Raw genomic sequence first — 27,037 nt, forward strand, 5'->3', positions numbered from 1 at the left:
CACAATGCAGTCATGCCCTTTGGCTCCATTCCGTACTGCAGGCAGAGCTGAGAAACATGTTTTCTGCCTCCATAGCCCGTATTTCTAGAACAATTCACTAGTCCACTGAGTGGGACTCATGAGGCATTCCCATGAGTTCCAGCCCCTTTCTGCGTTAAGAGGTAACTATTTTGAGTCAGAAAATAAGGTATGTATCTTTGCACTAAGGATGATCTGCACATAATATTCTATTTTTAAAAATAATTATTCCAAATAATTTACATTATCAGTATGAGTGTGTCACCACATAAAAAGCCTTTAAGCAATGATTTCTGAATAATCTTTGCTTTTTTTTTTTTTTTATTCAAGAGAACTTTGCACAAAGCTAGATAAATTGTTCAGTAAATTGGCACATTTTGCACAGCTGCACAGATCTTATTCTGTCATCAAGAGAAAAGCAATTTGAAAAATTAGAATATGAAAATAATGTTACAAGGCACAGAAACCCACCAAGAATATTCTAGAATAAATGCAGCAGCATAAACTTCTTGAAATTTATAACAGTCATGAAGTAGCCATGGGTTTGAGGGCAGTGATTATTCCCCTCTACTCACTGCTTGCAAGGCTGTATCTGCAGTACTGTGTCCCCCCATCAGAAGATTTGCCAGCCCCCAGGAGAGGCCCACCAGGGAAGGCCCACCAAGAGGCTGCAGTGTATGACGAATGAGGATGGGAGGAGAGATCTGGGTTTGTGCAGCCTAGAGAAAACACTGTAACCGTTAAAAAACAGCTGCTGAGGACCACCCTTCACCTAGCTCACCTTGAATCATTTACATTACCCGCCACCTGGCTTTTTATCTTGTGTACCTGCATCCAGCACCATGGGTGTTACTGAACAGTTTCTGTTCCATCCTCACTTCTCCCCCTTACCTCTGCCTTTTTCTTTAGGTGAAGAAACTAATCAAATACTGATATGTTAGCAAGTGGGTTTTAAAAAAATGTATTTAGGAAGTTTTCATTATGCTGGTTGTCACTACATTTGTATTTCTAATTGAGAGATGCTGCCATATTTAATCCAATGTTATAACTTAGTGTTAGGTTCATGATGCTGTTGCTACCGTGCAGGACCTGGAATTTCATTCCCTGGGAGATTTTGCATTTGTAAAAATTCAGATGGAGAATGAAGAGTTGAAAATGCAAAGTTTTCTGCAGGTTAAAATGGCTTTAAAAATTAACTTTGAATATCTGAAACAGACACTTGTAGTATTTCAAGCCATTTCCCTAACTCCCTCTTTACTGCCCTAGACTGTCGGCTGAAGATATGAGCAGACAGCAGGACAGTGCAGCAGACAGCAGGACAGTGCAGTGCAGCAGACAGCAGGACAGTGCAGCAGACCGACAGTTGGCCAGGGAGACATTCAGACCTACAAGGGCAAGAAATCCTGGTAACACAACATTCAGGGTATCACCTTGTTGCAGAACAAGTTAGTTGGTGAATTTGAAGCCTGAGAAGCCATAGGAAATGGGAGTTTAGGGGGTGGGTCTCATGAGCCTCCCAGACAGATTTCTAAGTTGACGAGCCCTGGAAAAGATGAAGGGGAGGCTGCCAGAAGTCTGACTGCTGTGTTTCTAACACTTTTTTTCCCCTCCACTACGCTCGTATTTTCCAGAAGAAAAGTATTCTGTGAGAGTATTTTGTGGACTGATATTTAATTTTTTAAAATACTATACTCTCTTTACTGCTTGGTCATCTTGCTCATCAGCATTTTGATGTGAAATTCCTCTCCTATGATCTTGTTGTAATGAAACAGTGAGCTCAGGATCCCTTCAGAGCTGTCAAGCACCTGCAGACTTCCAGAAAACTATTCTGGGTGGTATACAATTCAATCAGTAGCTATTGGTTTTGGTCCAGCTACAAAAAATTGCAGAAGGACTTTACAAGACTGAGCAACTGGATAAGAAACCAGCAAATGAAACTCAATACAGATAAAAGTGATTTATGTGGGGAAAAATAATGCTAACATCACATGTAAAACAACAGATTCTCAACTGCTGCTCAGAACATGATAATGAGGTTATGATGGGCAATTCCACTGAAACATGAGCTGGATATTTAGTAGCATTAAAAAACACCAACCAGATGAGGTTGTCTGTAGGACAAACTAGAGAGCATACACTTGCACAAACACCACAGCACCACATGTGCAGTTCTGGTTCTCCCACCTGGAAAAGGACATAAAAACCAAGAAAAGTTCAGAAACATTCAATTAAGATGATTAAAGGTTTGGAGTAGTCTCCATACAGGGAACATGAAGTAAGCTAGGACTCTTCAGCTTGGAAAAAATAAAAGATGACTGATAAGGGATATGTCAAGAAGACAATAAAATCACAAGCGTCCTACAGAAACTAGTCAGTGATCAGCTGCTTGTTGTCTCTTCCAGTGCAAGAAGTGGGGATCATTGAACAAAACTATTAGGAGCCAAAGTAACCAAAAAGGAGGTAATACTTCACACAACAGATGGGATCTGGGGGGTCCCTGCCACAGGATGAGTGCTAAAAGTTCACGTGGTCTCAGGAAGCGACTGGCAAATTAATGGAGGAGAAATATACAAAGGACCATTTAAACCAAAGACAACATCTCTGGTCCAAGAAATCTCTGGAGTCTGGAAGATTATTCTGGGAAAGGGTCACTGTATGTCTGCCCTGTAAGAATTGTAAGAGTTGTTTTGGCCACTGTTCACATCGGCTTCCCTTTTAGGAACAGGAAAAAGTCCATTGCTAACACACCTGAAAGCCTTTGAGCTACACAAAGAGCAAACTGGGGAAGAATCAATAATATCAAGGGATGACAAATGGAAAATGGGAATGGAAGACACAAAGCATCAGAAATACAAAGAGGTATACAGGTGAGGCAGGAGCGTACAGGCACGTTCCCAAGGGACGGTTCTGTGACAGTGCCTGGAGTTACCCATCCTGCCAACACCACACATGGGTAACTCGTTTAAAGAAAAAAGCAGGATTATAGGCAAATACCTGTTCAGCCAATAGCCTGCTTAAATGTAACTCAATAGGAATACCAAGTGGAGAAATAAGAAACTGAATTTAAATTCATAACACAAGCAGCAACACTGTAAGAAGTAAACCAGATTTTAGTAAAAAAAAAATACTCAGGTTTGTTTAAGAAACAGAGAGCTACGAATTAAATAATAATTAAATACAACTGTGTGTCTGATACAAGTATCAATGGTAGGTGTGGAAGATCCACCTGGAGCGACAAGTACGGACACCCTGTGACCAACGTTGCACCCTGAGGGTACGTGCAGCCGGAGGTGCCGGTGCTGGGAGCGGGCAGCGAGGTGTCTCATGGCCCGAGCAGGCTGCAGGTCCCCCGCACCGCATGCTGACCGACTTTCCTGAACGCCAGCTGCAAAGTGGAGCAGCAAAAACATGCGGTACTACGAGTGCACCAGCCGACTTCATCAGGACGTCTGTTAGGAACAACAGAACTGCTGTTGTATCCGTGCCGCTTTGCTGGGGGTTGTTTACAAGATTTGTCCCAGAGAGGCAGCAGGGCAAGACGGCGTGTTGAGCTCAGCTCTGGCATCAGCGCGGCCTGAGCACACTGCTGCTTGCTTTCTGGGCTGGAATTTTCCCACTGGAAGACAGAAACGCACCAGATTCCCTTTGCTGCAGCCTCGCATAGGGGTTGTTGCAGGAGCTAGATTGCTTTCTTGACTGCTAAGACTAAATCTGAAGTTTATAGGCAGGAATTTTCCAAGTGGTCTGTATGCTTTGAGAAATCTCATTGACTTTTAACAAGATTCAGATATTTAAGAAAAATAAATCACCCCGGTGGCCCTACATTACGGTGTATTAATTTTGCAGCAAACTAAAGTACCAAAATTCTAACAAACTTCCAAAGCAATGCCTGATATTAGGTAAACACTGAAAAAAAAGCTACAAAGGATTATCCCACATGCTGTTTTCTCTCCTTTTCTTTCTACGTTTTTCAGGCAACGGATTATTTTCTGAAGGCTCCAGCAGCTTCTCCATAAGACATAATCAGACTATTCATTTAGATGCAGGAAAATTTTTTGTTGTTTCCCTTCTACCACATAGAAAAACCCCTGCCACCAGTGCAAGCATCTACAGTCCCGTGTTTCCATTAACTAGAGAAAACTCATAACATTTAATAGGGACTGTTTACAAGGAGGGACTTAATTAATGAACTTCGAAAATAGTGATTTTTAAGACTTCTACATTTTCAGACTTAACACTATTGCATATCACTTCTCTTTCATCTTCCTTCTAAACGATTTGCAGCAACCTACGTCCAAAGCTACCCAAGCAGAGCTTCAGCCACCTGACAATCAGAGCTGTACGAGATCACAGCTCATCAGAGACAGACAAACAAAACACACCTTCTTTCACTGGACCTCCAGCCTGGGAAGCCTGGAAAGTGTTTTCAGCCACTACCTAGAGCTCTGGGCATCTTTCTTTCTGGCAATCAAGGCAAGAATAACTGGGACAGAGCAACTGGTGTAAGCAAACTTACAGTATTAAAAAAAAAAAAAAAGCAATCTGCAGTTTTTGGGGATACAAAGTAAAACTGCTGATGAGCACAAGAAAATTTCAGTTTCTCTCAGTTTCTTGGCTGAAATCTCCCACTTGCACTTGACAGGGGAAAAAACTTCCAAAAAGCCAAGAGCAAAGCAAAATTTCATAGATCATGCAGGAAAATGGGACTACTCAAAGGATTTTACATGATGCAGACGTGGGCTCTTATTCTATTACAAGTCTAAATTATGCTCAATTTCAGTCAGTTTATGATCTGAGAACCTACTTTTCTTTAGCTCCCAGATAAAAGCTTTCTACTCCCATTTTAGTCTGCCAGCAGTAAGCTCAGTCAAAAAAAAAAAAAAAATCAGGACTGTTCATTTTCTATACAGTCAGCTTTTTGCTGATTTAATTGTCTGGATTGCCTGTATTAACACGTATTCTTACCAGCTTAACTTGTCATAAACTTGTATCCTTAGCCGAGTCACTGACCAAAACAAAGCTTAAATTGCTGCTTAGGGACATCAGTAGATACAGCAGCCATAACTCAAAACAACTTCTGGTTTCTTCATGTAAGTTTTAACACCTGACCTTCTGATAATTTATGGTGGTCATTAGAGCATAAAAAAACTAGATGGATTAAAACTGGTCATCCTCAGGGCTGAGTAAAGCAGACTGTGATGGTGATGAGGACTTAATGACCCTGGTCTTCCACCGTTCTTCCATTTCAAATGACCAATATGTCAGAATAAATGCAAAGATATGAAAACCAATGTTAAGTTTCATGCTTGAAGTTTCAAGTTGCTATAATTTTTTTCCCATATACTTCAAGAATTAAAAATTATATTTTGCATACACCTCCATTCAAAAGAAAATTCTTCTATGCTGCTCTTCAGCCTAAGGAGCTGCAAAAAAGAACCTGTCCAATAGCAGCTCCGAATTCAAAGAATAAACTCAAACCTTGTCAAAATACAAGGGCAAGAACTGATTTTTTATTAACCTATTTTACAGACTCTCAAGAGGAAAATGAGTCCTGTCAATGGTTCTTCATTGCATAAGACTAATATCTTACCAGAGGACATGGCATTATTTCACTTCTACGTCTCTCCCTCAAGAATACTCCCTTTGATGAAGTAGTTCAAGGGCAGGCATCAGAAAGTCTGTTGTAGCAAGGTACTGCAAATGTATCCAAGCCACATCAGAAATTCAGCAGTAAAAATACACATGGCAAAATTCAGTTTGACAAGCAACACAAATATTTGCATCACCATGGTCCTAGTGGAGGACAATACCTTGTACTATTGGGCACTTTCCTTTCAGGTCAACTTGACTGCTGAAACTAAGCCGCAAAGAATGGAATTTATAATAGAAGTTTCTGAGGTAGCCAACTTTTTATTTTTTAAGTCAGATTAAGCAAATTACCCTTTTGGACCTAAATAACCTCTTTTAAACATCTTCTATACAACAATATATATACCACCACTTATTTTTTTAACTATTATTTCAGCTATAAACAAGTTATCTTGCAAAAATTAGAGATGACTCCCACAAATTACAGAGAAACAGATGACTGCAGCAGATTTGAGGTACAGTCACAGACTCTTAAACATTTCAAGATATGGGTTTGAGGCATGCTTAGCTGTCCTGGGTTAAGCTGAGACAGAGATAACTTTCTTCATAATAGCTAGCAAGAAACTGTTTTGGATTTGTGCTCAGAAGAAAGCTGATAGAAAGTGATGTTTACACGGCTGCCAAGGTCTTTCAGCTTCTCCAGCTGTCTGCAAACAGGAGAAGCTGGGAGGGAGCACAGCCCCAGTTACTAGCCCAGGATTTGATCTTAGGTTCAGGACTGAGACCCAGAGTGGCCAATAATCTATTCCATAACATACACGTCATGCCCAGTATATAGGTGAGGACCCTCCGGAAGATCGGCCCTTTTTGATTCCGGATCTCTTTTGCTCCAGGTCATCTCGCTCCAGGTGGTCCCTCTCCCTAGACCTTCTTTCCCCCCCACCCCGGTCAGCTCTCGGTCGGGGACACTCGGACTGTTATCTCTGTTCCGTGAGTGCAGTTTCGGGACTCTCTCTGCTCAGGGGTCGTTAGCTGGGAACAGGCTGAGCTTTGGTCATGGGGTGGGGGGGCAGTATCACTGTGTATCACTCATTTGTATATTTGCATATAGTATTATTTTCAATATTATTGTAGCTTAGTTATTAAATTGTTCTTATCTCAACCCACAAGTCCTTTTTTCCCTTTACCCCTTTAATTCTCTCCCCTGTCCTTTGGTGGTGGGGGGAATTGGGTGAGTGGGTGTGTGGTTTGGCCCCCAACCAAGGGCAAATCCATCACCTGAAGATCTAGTTAATGACATTTACCAGCTATGCTTGTCAAGCAATTCATCACTCTGAAGAAAAATCTCTATCTCAGTCTCTGTCAAAATGCATTCTGCATTTTTTTTTCCAGGATCCTATGCAGTTTTATTTTGAATAAATGTTAACCAGGTTGTCAATCCTATATGTGCCTTTATATGCATACTCACACTGATTCCCTTATCCATTAAAGAACCTGCATAAGTAGTAATCAGATTGGCTGGCAGGTGGGGTAAGCAATCTTAAGAGAAAAAATGTTTTTCTAGAACTCATGTGCTTTGAATGAAACCCTGGTTTTTTCTTCTGAAGGAATTCTTGACCAGTTACATTTGTACATACCGTTATTCCATTTCAAATACGGGCTTTAGATTTTACTAGTGCATGGTCCATTGCCAGCAACAGACTCACAAACCCACCAGTAACACAGAGCTTAAAATGGTAAAAAGACGACACACTTGAAGAGAAATCTCTTTATAGTTTTCATTTAAAAAATAAAATAGGTGAAACTTTAAAAGAGGAACATCCCATTCCAACTAAAATTTTAAAATATACTTCCATGCTAAAAGCAGAAGTCTGGATGTGAGCCTCATGGAAGCTGCCAAGTAATAGAGAAAGAAACCTAATCTTTCCCATTACTCGCATCTGTGTCTTTGCTTTCCTGGCTTACATGACTGTTGGCATTTTTACTAGACTGATCTAAACCCTCAATTTTATTTTCTACTTCCATAGCACTGCTTTCCACAGGACTGCGGGAAGGTTCTTCACCTAGGTCTGCTTCCATTTTTGTGACTAAATCATGTTCTTTATCTTCCACATCCATTCTTTCCTCTGTTTGTGGCAGCACTTTATGAATTCCTTCCTCTGTTTTACTTTCCAATTCCTCCTCTTTCCTCTTTGCTTTAAACACTTCAACTCCCATCATCCTCAGGTAATGAAGTCTCTCATTCTTGGGCACAAAGGCACGGAGTGATGTCTTTCCTTGCCAACCACACAGCACTATAGGACACTGAAGATCACCAGGTTTTCTACAAACAAGCAGTTACGTTCGGTCAGCTATGAGAAAGTTAATCTTCAAAATTTAATTTTATAGCCATACCATAATAAATAAGTGCACAATTTTTAATAGTGAATGCATTTAATAACTACAACTATTCGTAGAAGATGCAGGTTCATTGGTCTTAACTTCAATATCCAAACAGGTACCTGCTTGTCTGCAAGCAAGCAAGCAAAAGTTCAATGCTATTAAATTTCTGCAACAGGCAAAATAATTTTCTGGCTCTAGGTTCAAAACTAATATAAGCAACAGCAAGATGAAAATTCACATTTAAAAAGTTCTCAAGAGCTTCCAATACTACTTTGGCAACAAAAATGAACAATAAAAAAGTTTAACTTTTTCCATTCCAAATACTGCACTTCACAGGGAAACAAGCAAAAATAAATAAGTCACATGCAGTGATACTGTGGACCTCTGGCAGAACTATTAGCTCTCCTTTATAAAGATAAATCCTACAATTGTTTTAAGAATACACAGGCAAGACAGCTTCTTTCTCTGCTATATTGTTTGTATCCTGTCTAGCTTTACTGTCAACCTCACTGTATCTCTATGCCAAAATTCTTGTCCAAGTTTCAAAACTGCGTAAATGGAAAGCAACACATCTACTTACTCAGGGTCTGGGTCGTACTTCAGAACTATACTTCCCATCGCTGCAGAGAAGGCGGGGTAGGGGGAACAAAAACAAAACAGATGTGTTACTTGGTACAATCTTAAAATTATTGTAATTTGAAAATGTTCAAGAAAACAAATTTTTTGACAGCCACACAGCATGAGCTGGTTAGCAGTTATCTACATCAGTACAGTAAACTATAGACAATACCAGTTTCTATTTCTTTTTTTTTTTCAGACCAAAGTATTTATATAGCTACAAAAGCAACTGCCAACCCTGCCCCTTCCCAGAACCCAAACAAATTAAAATAGAAAACCACATAGCTGATTAGTTTACTCAGTGAATTGAGCAAGGAAATTTTGCTTAAGTAAAATGGACATAAGAGTATGCCAGCCCAAACTTTAGAAAAATTGTTCTTCCCATTTTGCCTCATCAAACAGTGAAGTACAAGGACCAGCAATGACTTAGAAATAAAACAACATGAACAAAAAACTGAAAATCAGTCTTCATTTCTTCAATCATTCAGCACAGAGGAAACAAAAATTTAATACGAGCCAACATTGCTCCCCATATTTAAGAAAATCAAAACCGAATAACTATATTTGGTATATAAAATCATGACAACAAATTGTAGATGACACACAAACAGTTTCCACTGGAGGCATAAAGATCAGTAGCATATATAAAATCTTTGTTCATCAGATATTTTAAAGGCTGCCTCACAGCACTGGTTCACAGAAGTCACAAGTTTGGCAACTCTTCTGTTCTCTGGAGTTCATAAACCTTAAAGGCTGTGAAAGGACTACACTTGGGTTTCAGGAATGCTTACTTACCTAATTAGCAAGCATATTTAAGATAAATTTAGTCAACATTTTTAGGAAACAGGTTATATGACAGGATTTCCACAGTCTTCCATGTACTGTATACTAATCATGTTGTCATGGCACAAATTAGAAGGCTTACCCATGTCTTTGACTTTCTTCTGTGTTTCACTGCTAAATTTACTTAAGAACGGATTTTCCTGGGTTAGCAGAATTTTAACATCTTCTATGCAGACATTTATAATCCTTGCATGAATGAATGGATACAGAGTATAAATTCCCTGTTTAATAAATAAATATAATTATTTCAAAATGCAGTCTCTACTTTCTGAAGGAAAAATGTTAGAAACAGTATGTCCTTTAGCTAATACGAGAAAACAAATTTCACATTTCAAACCACACTGAAAATGCAAACTGTCATTAATCTGACAAAGTTAATGCCAGCTGTGCTATAGGCTCTACATGAAACCAAAGTATCTCCTTTGAAAATACAATGCCATGTAATTACCTCTTGTGCTAATCTGAATGCACATCCAAACTGTTCACCATCACTGTTGCGAGACCAAACTTTTATCCCTGTGTTAATAACCTGCAAACAGCAAAGCCAATAAGCATCATTAAAGAGTATAAATTCTAAATTACCACTCTGAACTTTTTTTTCCTCAACTGTCTGACTAAAAGGAGAAAGAAAGGATAACTCTGCTGTAATGTTTGTTCATTTGCACTGGACATTGAATTAAATTAATGTGAAAATTTATTCAGAGGAAAAAGGAATCCCGACTATCAAAACATAGTTCTCTCTCAACATAAACAACTTTTACTCCTTTCCATAATGAAAACTGAACACAACGAGGAAGCAGCAGTCTTCAAATGAGGGCAAGGAACAATTAAGATCTGATTTTAATTTTACTTCGAGTAAGAATTTTCTGGGTGATTCTGGGAAAGTTGACCAATTATGGGATTTTAAAAATGCACAAGTGCTTAATAGTAGGACACTATATCCTTTGTGGTACCAAAAGTCTCACTGCCTAATATAATGCACCAGTTTTTTACAATTCTGTCAATTATGCAGCCATTTCATGCATGTGGGATAAAAGGATAATTATTTATCCATCTCAAAGATCTGTTGCAAGAATGTAATGAATATCCTTGGAAATTTTCAAGATTCAACTGGACAAGGCCCCGAACTGTATCTGATTTATCTTTGAAGTTAGCTCTGCTTGGGGCAGGAATGAAAAAAATGTTTCCCTCTAATTCACAAAACCTACTTCTTATCCCATTATCATTCAGCTTAACAACTTTTCAAAACATTCAGTTGTTGAAATTACTTTGAAACAATGTCCCCATGTAATACAGACAGCTAATAATTCAGCTGAAGTTATCCATTATTCTTGGTAGGCTTTCAAAGCTCGTAATACTTCTGTAATTAAGGGACTCAAACACAAAAGTGTCAATATCAACTTGTGAGGGTGCCTGAAGACTGCATAAAAATGCTGGTACACACACAGCAGTTATATATTCCCTTTTAAGTTCCCTTCCACCTGCCAAAAAACATACCGCTTTTAATCTTGGGAGACTGACCCTTCAGAAAGAACTCTTCATCTCTTTAACAGAGAAGGAACAGAGGAAAATGTTCATTCAGACTTAAAAAAATAGCCTATCAGAGGGCTAGTCCTCTATATAAACAATAAGCTTAACAGTAAAGTTCAAGGAGACATCCACTGATGCTTATGATCTCCACTGTGAAAACCTGAAGAGATGAACTATACCTTCATCCTCTCACTGTTGTTCAGAAGCACATTCCTTAGCTCCTTAGAAACCATGTACAACTGTCTCTTCTTTCCTTCTTGAGTTCGAGTTAGTAAATTCATCTTGGGAAACGATGGGTCCAATGCATAAAACTTCCTGTGGCCATAATACTCGTTTTGATTAACTGAACAATGAAATGACATACTCAAAATGCATACATTAGCCCATTTCCTCAAGCTATCTCTGCAAACACTTAACACTTTGGCTCCAGAACACAAAGGTTAGACCTTCTAAGACGCATGACATCAGAAAAACTGTCACAGACACTAAGATACACTTACAAATTTCCAGTGCAAACTCTAGTTGTCTATTTCATTTAAGAACAGTTTAAGTGTTGAGGAGAGGGACATCTGGTGCAAAGTTAGGGAAAAAGTTTTTATGTATGACCAACTAGACCCATCTTTTGTGATGAACTGAACTACTAGTATTTCTAAAATACTAGGAATCTTACTGCCAAAACAGAAACATTTTTTTCATACTGGATAGGAAGGAACAATGGATCATCTTCAGGCAGAAACACAAAAGGGTCTTCTTTAAATCCAAACAGTTTCATTTTTTTAGATGGTGGTGGTCTAAAAAGAAAATACCATTACATTGTCAATTTTAGTACAAGTACTTGGTTTAAAAATCAGTATATTCAGTTCATTTAGTCAACAGTTTCCTTACGGTAATGACAGTTTGCCAAACAGAACACTGACATTTCCCTGTGCTTCACTAAGACAACGCTACCCACAATTTAACTCCTTAAAATGAGGAAGTGAAAGCAGTGCTTGAAAACAGAAACCAAACAAACAAGTAAACAGAGATTTCTGAGGGAGTAATTGTGAAGACAGCAAAGATCTTCCAAAGGTTAACTTCTGAAAGTGTTTTTTTTCCTTAACACAGAAGAAGGACTACCAGACTTTGCAAATGCTAATAAGAAAAGTGGTTACTTGCTGAAATACAAGTCAGAAAACATGGAAACATAGAAGAACTGAGCAAATTCATTAATTCTTCTTGACTGACTTCTAAATGAGTCCAATAACAAAAGAACTATAGAATACCCAGCAATTATGAAGCTGTCACAGGACAAATACTTAGACATGGTCTCTTACCCACATACTCCTTCTTTTTTGCTTTGCTCAGTGTCTGAATTCTGCAATTCTTGTATTTTCTTAGACTCTTCATTTTCAGCAAGCGATGGTTCTTCAGCAATACATTCAGAACCATTATCTGAATTAGCTGCTGTCACTTCAGTATTTCCTGTTCTTTGCGGTACTTTCTGATGAACCTATTTCAAATTATAATATTTTCAACAAAGCAAAAGTAGTATCTAACTTGCAACAAAACACACCTATGTTCTCTCTTTGCATGTGCTTAATTCTTATCAATTTGTATTAATTGATTGATTAATTAATTCTATCAATTTGTACTTAAACAGATCCATTTAAGGAGTTAATCTGATTATTAAATCAAGATACCATTATAAGTTGCATTTACCTCTAGTACTGATCTGGACAATTTCTTAAGAACTGTCCAAGAAACCTATTTTTGTACCATTTACAAAACCATATACAAGCACTCTCAGAGAAGACTATTTTAAGTCAGGATCTGCTGCTTTCCTCCTAACATTCAAAGTGACACACATCCTGCTGCTGCACACTTTCTGCAAGAGTGTTACAATATTAAACTTAGAACAGCATAAACTATTTAGGTGACACTTGCTTCTGAATAAATGTTTTTTCCTTACTGTGACATACATTTTACACATAAGGTGTTCTAATGAAGGAAATAAAATAAATAGAAACAGCTAAAAGGGATTCAGACAAGAAGTTTCTCTCAAATATATCAACAATCTAGAAGATCAAATACATGTCAACTCAAAATCCCATTGATAGGATTTTAAAGACAATTGACAACAAATGGATTAAAGTCAGAAGACAGAAGCTGCTGCTCCTAACAGTTTTGCATCCATTCCCCATGCTGCTGGTCTGCTAGACTAATCTGCTAGTGAATCACTCCTGAGCAACCAGCCACAGAGTAAGATAAACAGAAATCAGAATTAGCTTACAACACAGCAGAAAAAAGCCTTCAGCAGAGGGACCACACACAGCTGAAGAAGTGACAGCTTTAGCTACTCAATCTAATCTGCTTCTGTAATTCTTTCAAAGCCTTAATTTTAGGTTCAAGTTTTATCTCGCTATTTTACTACAATTTCAAAATCCCCCCCCTCCTTTTTTGTTTCTATTTTGAAAGCAATTTTTTTTAAGTTCTTAAGGGATTTAGGAATTTATTTTTAATTGACACACTGAACTATAACTGAACAGCAGACAGAAAACATACTATAACTATTCTGTATTATGTAAGCTTTCAAAAAAAATTCCAGAGATGTTACTAAAATTTAACATTTTAGCTCTTTTAAAAGTAGTCACCTTAGGCTGGCGTTTATTCCATGGCATTGGAGATTTTTTAATTAACACAGCCACAAAGAAACCTCCTGTGTTCTGGTGGTGTGGCAATATCCTAAGACTAGGGGAAAAAAAAAAATGTTGCAGTGTATTCATCATCAGCATTCATGCTCTCACAAAGTACTACAAGTGTCACATTTCTATTCACTTCCAGGGTAAACTAAGTATTCATAGTAGGATTGCGCAGATTTAATTTATTAAGCTAGAAACAGGATCTAAAATAGGGCATTCTGGCAAAATAAATTGCATCAGTGCAACGCACTAATTTCAGCATTTAGATCTGAGCTTTAATGACTCATTTCTAAACACTATTTTTAGAAAAACTATGGAAAGTCTTTCATAGAAAATAAGTCACTCTATTAAAATGTTAAAGTTTTACATACTTTCCCAGTAATTTTGGCCATGCATCTCTACTGAATGCAAAGAATTTGACCTGCTTGTCGGAGTTCTTACTCCTTGTGAGCAACTTGCAATAATTTCTCTCAGTTCACTGGAATTTAAATATTTTGTATTGACATTACATATGAAGCAATCAAAATATACTCAGACCTATACAAGCATAGGTCTATACTGCAACACATTCCTAATCTGACCTCCCAATTAAAATCTGCCCACCACTGTACAAGGTAATCATCAAAATCTCATAAAATCTACTCTGGGAAAACTTACCAACGGTCTAAATTCATTGCCTTTAGCTTCTCTTCATCTTTTACTGGAAACATAGTGGGACGTATTTGTGTTTGTCTATTTGAAGGCACATCTTTCCACTCTTCAAACCACTGTCCATCTTTCAGCATTACCTTCAAATGAGTAAATATAAATACAGTGAAGAATATAGCTCACCATTTTACAAGTTTTAATTAAAATACTTTCAAACCAAGGATCAGATGCCAAAAAGAGAAGTTCCATTTCTAGTGTAGCAAATTAAGTTCTTCAAAGTGTATTGTTCCTTTGAGCATTGTATGTGTGCACTTAAGAGCAGGAGATTCTTGCCAGCTGTCCCTCTTTGCTCCATTTTGGATGATTCAAAAAGTGTGCAGTCAAGACTGGTGCAGAACCAACTGCAGTGATATCTGGTAACCTGCTAGAACACACAGAACACCAAAATCCAAAGGAAGGAAAGTGGTGGAAAGATTAGTAAGCCATTTGATTTAGGATACACTACTTGTTTTCCCTCCGTGAGACTGGCTGTGAAACACTCTGCTACAGGCAGCTTCCAAGCAGCACACAAAGAAAAAGGGCTATTGCAGATAAGAAACAAGGAATCCCAATTTCATTACGTAAGAAAGATGAGACAGTGTAACACAACAGCTTGCTAAGCACAGAGCCCCGTGACACAGGCGTACATAGATCACAGATGGAGATGCTTGCAAGAACAAGATGATGCTTGTTTGAAGAACCATGTCCCCATGAATTTTCCAGTGTCTGTATCTTTATCTAGGACTCAAAACACACCTGTAAATCCACTCTAAGATACTGTGTGGACATAACTTCACCTCATTCTGTCTAAGAGTCAAAGCTTCTGAAGGACACTTAAGACACGAGCAGAAGGTTAGAGCTACAACTGTTGTAGCAAGGCATTTTGAATGTTACTTAAGAAAGAATACCTAAGTGCTCAAAAAAAAAAACCCAGGAAAAATTTTACTTCAGAGCTCTAGATGCCTGGTTCTGTACTGGATGCTAGGGCTGTAAAGAAAGTCATATCCAGGACTGTCTGGGGCAAACGCATAAAAATAATGACTGAAATGAAAGCCCATTTTTGTTGTTAAGGAAACAAAATAGAGAAGGCACAGTGATGATAACTTCAGGACTGGCAAGTTCAATGAAGTGTTTTCATACATCTCGCTGTGATTGTCTTGAAGGCTTAATTAAGTGTTCTAATGGAAACTTAACTGTAAGATGTATCTAATTACAGTTTCACTAAGAATGTTAGAACACAGATTTCGGCATCATGAAGTCTGGCATTTCTCAGCGACTGATCAGATCACACCTAAAATATTGTGCCTTTGCATGTTCCTAAAATAGAAATGACTGTACTTCCAGAATTAGTACTTCAAGTGTGAATACTCTATATTCCATATTGCTAGGTGAAGACAAGTTAGACTGTGATTCTGAGCTGCTCTTCTTTGGAAGCCCTGAGTTCAGCTTGAGAGAAACAAACAACTGGACGGATAAACAACTGGAAGTGCAAACAAGCCTAGACTATTTTGGATGTACTAGAATAACTGCCTAACAGCCCTGCTCTGTTCAGTTTTGGTTTACAAGTCTAACCAGTCGATGTAACTGCTGGAAAGACAAAGCATCAAATAACATGCTCAAGTCTTCTCTACTGCACATTTTGCCAGCCTCTTATTAGGGCAGAATGAAGACTAGAAGTGTTGCAGAAATAGATTAACGTATCTGAAGCTAAAAAGGTCTCTTCCTTCAAGCTTCTGAAATAACTCATTTGAGCTCACTCTTCGTCTGGCTTAAGAAGGGAGTACTGAATGCTATTTCCAAACACCTAAGTGTCTGTTGAACAAAACCTTATTTTTATTTTCCTGTTTTCCAGAGATTTACAGTCAACTGATGCTCAGGAATATTCAATGCAATCACTAAGACAGATGTTTCACAAGGAAACAAAAGACTTCAAGTAAAAACAGCACCAAAGCAAGCAAATACATTCAATGATGAGGTAGATAACAAAGCTTGAAAAAAATACAGCAGCAGAAAATAACCACTAAAGAAAGTCTTGCAAACTTTCAACAGATGTTATTAGCCTACTTTTTAAAATATCCATTAGGGAGATTTACATTTCAACTGCATACACAGAAATATGTAACAAGGAATACAATACACTCTTAGTGATCTCTATGTATATATTTTGTAGCCTTATACAGTACAATAAAAAGTACAACCAAGATTACAGAGACACAGTTATGCATTTTACATTTATCCTTCAAGTACAAGCAAAAAATTCAAACTTTGGGAACTGTAAGAAGAAAGAAATCAGCTGCTTTCTAAGCTGGATTTCCAATGGCAGAACATAAGCAAATCTTTATTCCATGCATCTTGTTCATTAACCTACACACAGACACAAACCTGCAGACTGTAGCATTGCAAGAGACTAGTGAAATGGTGAGAAAAAGACAGAACAACCAATGGTGTTGCAAAGGCACATGTGCATAATTAAAATTAAATCCGAGTTTCTTTCACTACTACCAGGATGGCCTTCTACTCTTCTTGATTACACTCTCAACAGAAGGCTAAAGCAGCTTTGGGGTTTTTTTGCCCCTCCCTACTAGTCTGTTTCCAGAACTGAAATCGCATAAGGCCCGGAACAAAATACAGGATTCTATTAATATTCTAGGATTACTCATATAACTGCAGTTTTTATAGCTTATTTCCAGAAAGGGTTTAACAGCTTTTACTTACAAACGATTCAAATGGACCAGCTGAAGAACTGTAGAATCTAACACTCACAGACTGTACAGACGGAGGAGGGATAACTTAAAAAGTGGCTGAAATTATGTTGCCATCTACAGGCCACATGCTGCACACAACAGAAAAAGGAATTGAAGTAGAGGAGATAAGAGCAAAGAAAGCCAGAGGAAAAAGAGGAGAGCAGACGAGGAGACAAGAACTTATCAGAAAGATTTTTAGCCCTATCCCCTACAATGCTATATTGTCTAAAACTCTAAACAGAAAATCACTACCCTTACTGCAGCTCAACCTAATGTTTTGAAATTTTACACTTCAAAATTTCCCTACTTGAACACTCTACCACAGATCAAGAACCTCACAGAAACATCACATATGTACCTTCCATTTTATAATTCCTGGCATCCTCTTCAAACCTGGCAACTCAGAAGAGACATCAGCAAGTTCTAAGGCACCTGAAAGCCCAAGAATACACACATTCTTGAAAGCAGAATTTGAGAGTTGTGCTCCTAACCACCTTTTGTAAAAATAGTTTTCCTTTAAGTTTTAAGACCACTGCTTTTTGAACCTTTCAAGGAACAAAATGTTATACATTTACTACTGCGTAAATTAAGAAGAAAGATGGTAAGAACTGTTCATAGTAACTACAGAAGTTTGCAACCTATAAATTAACCAAAATACAATGGTTAGACACTTTTTGTAGCAACTGCATAGAGTATTACTCTACAACCTGTTATCATTAAACATCAGCATTCCAGGCAATACAGTCATAGAAGTTTTTATTCTCACTCACTTAGTATTTGGATTCACTATACTATTTAAGTATTTTTGAGAGAAGTACTCTTTTGGGATGACTAAGCCTTTTAAAATGCTTGATATATTCTGATTTTATGGACTTACAATCTTAATATATTCTAGTGTGAGAGGGAAAATCATTTATTATTTTTAATGGAAAGGAAAATTCTAGACTGTTTAACAGGAGGGTAAGTATCTAAAATATGTCAGATTACTACAAAAAAATCAGAGTATAATTTAATCTAATGAATAAAAACTAAGATGTCCCAAGTCCAGAAAGAATGAAATAAAAACTTACTGTTTAAATAGGTTATCTCTCTAGAGAAGAATAACCTTGATTTTTTTTGTGACTGATTACTTAATTATTTAACAATTACATAGGCTTTTCCTCATGTTGTATACAATTTATCAACCTGTTGTATATGACTAACCATTTACTCTTACAGTGACGGTTTAAGCAAGTCTTTTAAATAAATGAAAAAGTGATACAAGAATTCACAAATTCCAAAATGACATTTCAAATCTGATTAAACTTGATATTTGCATCCATTCTTTGAATACGCCTGCCTACCTTACATCATGACTTTAAATGATGCCACAAGACTACATGAGACTGATCGGCCATTAAATGGTCTGTCAGAAGTACTACAATTCCCAGCAGAGAAACTTGGTACAAAACTGCCTTTTCCTTACTCCTTCAGCCCTCGGGGGAAAGCAATCTCTGATCTGCTCCACAAGTAGCAGTATAACACAGTACTATGAACTAAGTTATGATCGAAGAACCAACAAGTCTTCTGGAATGACCTGAGCAAATCCTCAAGGTCCAACGCCCCTTGCAGACCATTCCATTACCTCGCCCTTCTTTAGCTATGCCTACATCCAAGCCCCAAGGACAACATTCACTCGCTGGGACACATCATAGCCTCCAAGTAAGCCTCAAATACCCTCACTGGGCAAAGACAAGATCCAAATGCCACAGCCCAATACTGCAGTGAAGATGCTTGCATCCAGGTACTGAATTTGCCCCAAACACTGCAATTGCTGGCCTCCGTCAACATCTGTACTGCTTCATGCTCCTATCCAAACTAGTCCTAATTGCTTTCCAATCTTGTCATCATTAAGCTTAACTCTGATGCACTACAGTGTTCAATAAGCCAAGCATACTATAATTTACAGGACACAAGTCTATGTTGTTCTTTCAGTCTGCCAAAAAACCTACCTCTAAATAAAAATGTCCTTTGAGTGAAAATTAAATAATCAAATTCTAATTATCTGCAAGAATTTTAGCTAAACTGCTGATTCAGAGACAGTAAAATTTCATGCATAATTTGGGGCCAGAATATTACACAAAACAAGCTATTCTACTTCCAGAACTAGCTCAGTTACAGCAGTATAGCTGCTTCTGCTCTGTACAAGGCTCAACTTAAACTCTGTGGAACTTTTCACAACAAAGTCCAATTAGACGTCTCCAACCTTCAGGTTACTGACTCAGAAAAAACAGTGTCCATCAGCTCAAGACCAGAATTTGGACTACTAAACCCTAATAGCACAAAATGACACAGGGCAGCTTCCCAGCTCTTCTCAGTTTTTCCACATCTTCTTACTTCAGATGATGGAGACTTAACAGCAACTTAAGCAAGCCTCCACATGCAAGTCAGAAGTGTAAAAATCCCCATGAGGTCAAAGACATTAAAATTCCAACAATATAAAAATGTGAGCCAGAGGCTGCTAAAGGTATCAGTGGTTACCGGTGCACAATAACATTCCTCTAACTGCTTAAGTACACTCTGGGCTTTTTACTCCTATAGCATACAGAAGTTATATTCCATGCTGTGTTCTCCAAAGGAAATATGAATGTCAGACATGGAGTCCAACCAGTGGAATCAGTTAGCAGAAGCCAAATAGCACAGACTGAATTCCATTAATCTGTAGAAGTCTTTTGGGTATCATTAACACAACTTCTTCAGGTTTTATATTCACACCCCATTTAGGCCCACTTAAGACTGCTCATATCAAGACCAATGAAGTCCTACCAGTACCAAAAAATTACTGCAGTGTTGCATACTAGGAGCACTTTACCTACACTAAGCTTATTACTAGTACTATCATGCACATATCCCTTTTTTTGGGCTGAGAAAAGAGATTTCCTCACTCCGTTCAAGCTCGCATTCTCACCTTGACTCTTTTCCAGCAGAGATGCAATCACAGCTTCATTTTCAATAGGGTTCAACGAACACGTAGAATATACCATTCTCCCGCCTTCTGCCAGCTGTTCAACGCCACGGGTTGCAATTCTTAACTGCAATCTAACAGAACACTCTTGGTCTAGCCAGGTACCATGCAGGAACCAGAAAGATTTACCATCAATTTCTTACAGGTGAAGCTATATTGCAGACACAACTCTCCATGGACTAAACCAGTACTTACTGAGTTCCACAGCTGTAGCCAGGACACAAATTAAAGTCAGTTTTCAGCTAAGTCAGCTTAGTGCAGTCTATTCTGCAGACACACTCAAAATTACACCTGTTAAAACTAGCAGTTAGGTCAAACATTAACACTACTGCATAATAACTTTTAACATAACATTCTGTATTCTGTTCTTTCCAGTGCCCCATCAAGCTTATAATGAAGTACTCAACACTACAGAAAATAACACCCCAAAACCTTCAGAAATCTAGAGTTAAAATGAGGAGCAGTCTGACTCTTACAAATATTATGGACAACATAGCTTAGCTAGCATTGGCCTTCTGAGAAGTATCACTGAGCTGGATCACCGGTTTATACCCTACCTGCATACTTGCAACTACAATAAAACCTGTAATTATGAATGAGTTGCGAAGCAGTAACAAGTCACCATAGGTCAGCTGAGTCACAGTAGCTGATGGCACTCCCAGTTTGTTACAAATGCACAGTAAAATGTTCTAAGCTTTTCATCTGTGTTTTAATTACTGCTTTTTACCACTAGGCTCAGGTAACCGAAACCGTTTATGTATGATCTCTAATACTGTGAAGCCTTTAAAACATTACTATTAAATTTTACAAGTTTCTGTATTTTCCAACAGTATTTTACCTCCCTAGACACTAAGAATCCCAACCAAACGATTTGCTCTTTATTAGCTACCTGTCTAATTTATTTCAATGAACATTAGCATGTCAGATATTCATAAGAAGACAAGCAATTTAGATTCATGCACTCCACTCCTCACATCTGCAATACTACACTTTCTCTGAATAGCACATAAGCTCCCGATTTGAAAGAAAAGCAACTCTTTCTAGTCTCTGCTTTGTCATATATTAACATGTGAATGCATGCAGATGTTAAAGATACGGGAAAAGGAAGAGACAGAAATGAAAGAAGTGCAGATGTGTAATAAGCGTTTTTACCCATGGAGCTGCAAACTGTTTTGTGTTGTCCATTTCTTCCATACATCAATGTTTTTCCTCATGGTTCCATCTCCACTGTAATAGAGGTTAAACAGATTTGCATTATTTGTGGGTAAAATTCATTTCATATCCAAGTTATTTAAAGCAGCAAAAAAAAATAACAGTCCTTGTGCTGGTTGTGGGTGGGACAAAGTTAATTTTTTTCACAGTAGTTAGTATGAGGCAATGCTTATATTAGGCCAAGGACTTTTTCAGCTTCTCATACTGCCCCTGCCTTCCCAGCTTCTTCTCTACAAGCTGGGAGGAGACACAGCCACAACAGCTGACCCAAACTGACCAAAGGGGATACTCCATACCATAAAATGGCATGCTCAGTATATAAGCTAGGGTAGTTGGCCAGGGGGTGCAATTGCTGCTCAGGGACTGACTGGATGTCGGTAGGCAGGTGGTGAGTGATTGCATCACTTATTTTCCTGGGTTTTGTTTTTGTTGTTTTCCTTTCCATTACAATTCATTATTACTGTCATTATTAGTAGTATTATTAGTGCTCTTATTTTATTTCAGTTGTTAAACTGTTCTTATTATCTTAACCCATGAACTTTCTCACCTTCTTCCTCCGATTGTCTCCCCTATCCCACTGCAGGGGAGGGAGCAAGCTGCAGTGTGGTGCTTATTGCTGGCTGGGGTTAAACCGCAACAGTCCCTCTCCCATGTTAACTAGTTCTCCTATGCTGTACTGTTTGTTTCTATACTATCTCTGTATTTCAGGATCCTGAGTGTAAGTTCAAAATTTGATGCCCTTCAGACAACCAAATTTAAGTACCACTTGGAATGAAAAAAGTTCACCTTGATTGGGTATCTCCTTACCTAAGACAGTTTAATGCATTCACCTGTTTTGGAAGTTACTATAAATCATAACTCACTAAGCAATTCAAAAAGCGTAACTCAGTAACACAAGAATTCTAGCACTGCACTTAATGCAATAAAATCTGTGTATTAAAGATTACATGCAAGATACCTGCAGGGGACATCACACAAAATCCTGTCGTAGAAGAGGACCTCTTTTCTTCCATCAACATCTATTTGTAGATTAGGAATGCTGGAGGCATCATGATTTACCACCATGATGCACGGACTGTTTAATCTCTTAGCCTGATGAACCAGCAAATAGCAGCGCTTGTTGTCAACATCATTAGCAATTACAAAACCCTCTGGAAACATAAAATAGTGGGAAGATACTTTACTATTCAACAGCTAAATAATTTTACGTAGCTTATTGCCTTACTGTCAAAGTTGTGTAAACCTTTCACTAGAGATTTTTACTTAAAAGAATGCTTATGAATAGAGGACCCCTTACTGAACATAACATAAAGTATGCAAAGGTTTAATTGATGTGTCAAATATAGTCTCAAGAGTTCTAGCTTGCATGCAGCAGCAATAAGACACAACCAGGGGCCCTTCAACTTTTCACTCTCAAAGTAAAACCCTTGTAACAGAGAAAACCTCCACTGCCACTAAAGACAACCTCTGTACATCAGTAGATTTTCAGTACAACACAGAACAAAACTAATCCCCCAACTTCACAAGGGCAGTATTTTCTGTGAGCATCTATCTGAAAGTAAAGATTCTGAAGCTTTAAAAAAAAGATAAATATCATGACCATTTTAAGGCTAAAGCAGCTTAATCCCGTGTTTTCAGGATATCACTAAAACACAAGGGCTCATGGGCCACACCTACCAAGTAAGTCCGATTTATATACAAAAACTAAGCTGTAATCACATCTACTGTAGTCTGAACTGTGAACATACATATACTCTCTCCTTCAAGCCAAGGAAGCCCACAAAGTTTCAAGGTGGGGTACTTCGCATCTCACATCATTCAACCACTTTGGGAATTAAATATGTAGTTAAATGGAGTTACTTATCTGTGATATTAAAAATAACCTTCTACAAGAAAAAGCAGAATTTCAAAGTCACAAAAGTTTTTGGTAGTTTTTCCAGACTTACTGGGAAAAGGAACATTCATGTCTGCGTGCAACATTTCAATGAGTTGTGCAGTCTTAGATCCAGGCGCAGCACACATATCTAGAATCTACAAATACCAGAAAGTTAAAAAAAAACCTACCTTGTATTTTTCAAGTACCTGAGAAATTTGCTATGTTTATTTGTTTAAATTAAATATTTTTGCATATAACTGCAGAATTATGATTGTTCTGAACACCAATTTTCAAAAACATGAAGTACAGTTCTGTTCTTTTATGCATCATAGAACACAGCTTTATCTCTCAGGGTCTAAAACATAAAAAGGACTTTGGTTTGTAGGGAACAAATACATAAGCTGAAAAGAATTTGAAAGAGAAATCTGAATATAGATCCAGGGATACGGTCCTTTTATCAGCTCACAAGCAATTCCGACTGAAGTCAACTGGAACTTTATACATAAACACACATTAAGGGCAAAGTTACATTCAAAAGCAAGTAGTACTTTAACTATCAATAAATTAATCAGAGACTATCCAACACAGTTGATTACATAGATTTTATAAAAATGAACTGCTATCCCTCCCCACACATTTGTATTTTAATGCAAAAAATCAGGGCAGCATCAACTGCTTGTTTCTATATCCTGGAAGAAGCACTTGAGAAGTATTCAAACCACCCTCAGGAAGCAGAACAGCAGACACCAACACCTGATTTCTAGCATATTTCTCCCTACTAGTTCATCACAAACTTGGCTTGTGATCAAGTCATTCATAGAGTCACTTTCACAGCAAACCATTTGACAGCTAACACTGTTTTCTTAAGTAAGGAAGCTCAGAGTCTTTCTTCTTGCCTAGTTACAGATTTTCAGAAACTCATCCCTATCTATCTACTGGACCTTTAGCTCCAGTAAAAGTTAGCTGAACTTGTGCAACAGCATAAAAGATGCAGATAGATCTGCTCAGATCCTCACGCAAGCCCCTGGTATGAACAAGACTAAACTGGAAGATGGACACCAGAGAAATGCAAACAGCATTTACTGAGACCTCCAGAGAGCATGTGGTAAGTGCTGCCATGCAGCAGTGTCTGCTCATTATGAAGCACACTTAGTAAGACAGTGTCCTGACTGCTGTTTAAAGTAACAATTGTGATGCTACAGGTTTCTACTTGCTTTTGTAGACAATGCAAGAGATCATGAAGAATAAGCAAGGCTAAACATGCTCTAAAATTGTCCAGCAAACTGATGGCCAGGGAAAACTAAATTGTGACAAGTAGACGAAAATTAACACAACTATGGAGAGGTTTGACAGTCATCAAACTGATCCTTGTGTAAGATAGGAATCAGCATGTAAGACGTGACATACAGAACATGCCGCTTAAGCACGAAAAGTAACCTGTAATTCTGATCATAACAAGCACCTCAGAAAATAAGGCACTAAAGACCATAAAAGGTCCTAAATGACAACAGCCAAGGCACCGTTACAGCAGCTCTTTCCTGTCTTGTCACAGGAGAGGATAAAGAACCTATTCTGAGTCTGATTTATGAGGAAATTTGTGAAATCTTATAGGCATTTCTGGAAAGCGCTTGCCGAAATATAGTCACCAAAGTTAAACATTCAACGCAAAAACTGTATACTGGTGCCTTAGTATATGCAACGTAAGGTGTGTGCGAAGATATTCTCACAATTTGTGTTTTACATTAAGTCAAACACATCCACTACATGCTCAACTCCAAGCAAAACCCAAAATGTACCTGTGACACATTAGGACTGAATCTATCACTCAATTCATTATTCATTTAAGAGAGATGAGAAGTTCTTGTCTCACATAACATAGCCATCAGCCCTGTGTCATACACTGGGTTTGGGTAAGAGTAGGAGAAAACAAACTGAAAAGTTATGCATGCTAATTAATGTTAATATAAAAACAAGTATGTACAAACGAGTCTTAAAAACATATAGGTCAGAAGGTTGAAAAACGTAAGATTTTAAGATAAAGCATGAAAATTTTAAGAAAGAAGGGCACAACATGGCTGCTTGAGATAGGAAAGCAGCTCATTAACTTAACAGATCAAGAGAATAAGGCCACCCGACAGATTCATTCTGCAAACAAACGTAGCATATGAAAACATCACTATGGTTAAAACAGGAAGTTTGTTCCAGATATCCCCATTCCTACAATCTGCCATTAGAAAATATAATGGGCATTCATTAGACACCTCAGTTAAAGTTAGCAGTCCATACTTTTTAGCCACTTCCCACAGCATGTTTCAGCTCACCCAAATTATTCTGCCTAACAGATTTAGAGAGCTGAAGTTTACATCTTCTTCAGAAAGCACAGAGGGGTGAACATTACGTAGTAGAGAACATGATCATTTGGATCTGGAAAACTACATCTGTTCACAGCATGATGGATAGCAGGAAGCTAAGAACAGTCATCTTACTTTAAAAGGGGGCTGAAACATGAATACATAACTTAGATGCAGCTAAGTACATCTACAATTTGAAAGTAAAGATCATGCAACTACTTAAAAAACGTTTTTTACAGTGTATTACATACAGCTGAAAAAGCAGATGTTCCTCTGATAGTGTATTTATCATCTGACCACTAGCTGACCACTGTTGTTTACGTGCAGAAATCACAAAACAGAACTGGGTATTAGCATCGATACTGCTGTTGTAATTTGTAGTGTCATCAAACTATCTTCCAAGGAAAAACTCTACTACGCAGTATATTCTAGAGTTACCTTATGATGGGGGTTAACATTAAGCAGCAGAGGTGGGATCATACTAACAGCCTCCTGACGACTGATATTTCCCTTGAAAAGAAAAAAAAAAAAGTCCTTCTTATTCCATTCCAAAAGAATGCACTTCTTTTGCAACAAATTTTTTAAATCTCTATCTAGTAAAATGAGAAAGAAATTGAAAACACACTATTATAAACTTAGGACTAAATTTTGTTAGCATGTAGCAAAACAAAATAACAGTATTTCACCCAACTGAAATTTATGGTAATTGCATATTTACTCCAATTTTATTAATTCTACAATGTAGTTTCTGCTCAAGAGATGAGAAATGGGCTTCAAGGAAGCAAGAAACATCCATTGCTAAAGGTTAAGTCTTGGTATGTACACACATGCACTTTTTACCAGACTCAAACATTTGTTTCCTAACAGCAACTATTTCACAGGGGCTCATTTTCAAATTCTAAAACAAAAAAAAATTGCAACTAGTTTAGGAGAAATATTTATCACTGCAGTTATGTGTCAAAGTCATGGGATGAACTACTGTCACCAGCAACATAAAATCCAGATTTTTCCAAGCTACTCAACTGCTGAGAGAAAAGGTAATCTCAATTTCTCATAATGCACTTAAATAAAACACTGCTCAGGATATGAAAGGAAAAAAAAACCAAGATCTATCCAAAACTTACACATTCTGTCTCGCTAACCAGAAACTGATGAAACTTTTCCAGTTGTGGCGACTTGCGTAAGATTTTTCTACTCAAGTTAGTGTGCCACGCTAACTCTTCTGGATACCTGGGGGAAAAGGGATGGAAAAAGGACAGAGACAAAAGAAATAAACGGATTTGTCAGGCTCGATGTTGGGAATATGCAGCGTGCCTTATTTAACTTCCAGCACACTTACCAGCTCAGCGACTGCGGCATTTCGACTTTTTGGCCGTCTACCTCCAGGTCCTGCAGCTCTTTGAAGTACTTTTCCTTCAAGCAGTGGAGAATCTCTTTGGCGTGACTGCAAGGGAGAGACACCGTCAGAGGACGGCCGGATCGAGACACGCGGTCTCCAGACAGCA

General features: G+C 38.0%; 1 protein-coding gene across 1 annotated transcript; it reads right to left on the bottom strand.

Moving 5' to 3' along the window:
* Positions 1-7,363: 7,363 nt before the first annotated feature.
* On the bottom strand, positions 7,364-26,976 carry NSUN2 (NOP2/Sun RNA methyltransferase family, member 2; the record flags this gene model as incomplete). The annotated part of the gene is made up of 17 exons (XM_010084863.1): positions 7,364-7,930; positions 8,570-8,609; positions 9,533-9,671; positions 9,899-9,979; positions 11,160-11,295; positions 11,679-11,771; positions 12,294-12,469; positions 13,611-13,707; positions 14,316-14,446; positions 17,448-17,521; positions 20,037-20,167; positions 21,246-21,320; positions 22,264-22,456; positions 23,252-23,336; positions 25,971-26,042; positions 26,657-26,762; positions 26,872-26,976. Coding segments are annotated over 17 exons (2,140 nt in total), but the record flags the coding sequence as incomplete, so codon positions are not given.
* Positions 26,977-27,037: the final 61 nt, after the last annotated feature.

This window comes from Pterocles gutturalis, unplaced genomic scaffold, assembly GCF_000699245.1.
Source record: "Pterocles gutturalis isolate BGI_N339 unplaced genomic scaffold, ASM69924v1 scaffold17805, whole genome shotgun sequence".
Classification (NCBI taxonomy): domain Eukaryota; kingdom Metazoa; phylum Chordata; class Aves; order Pterocliformes; family Pteroclidae; genus Pterocles; species Pterocles gutturalis.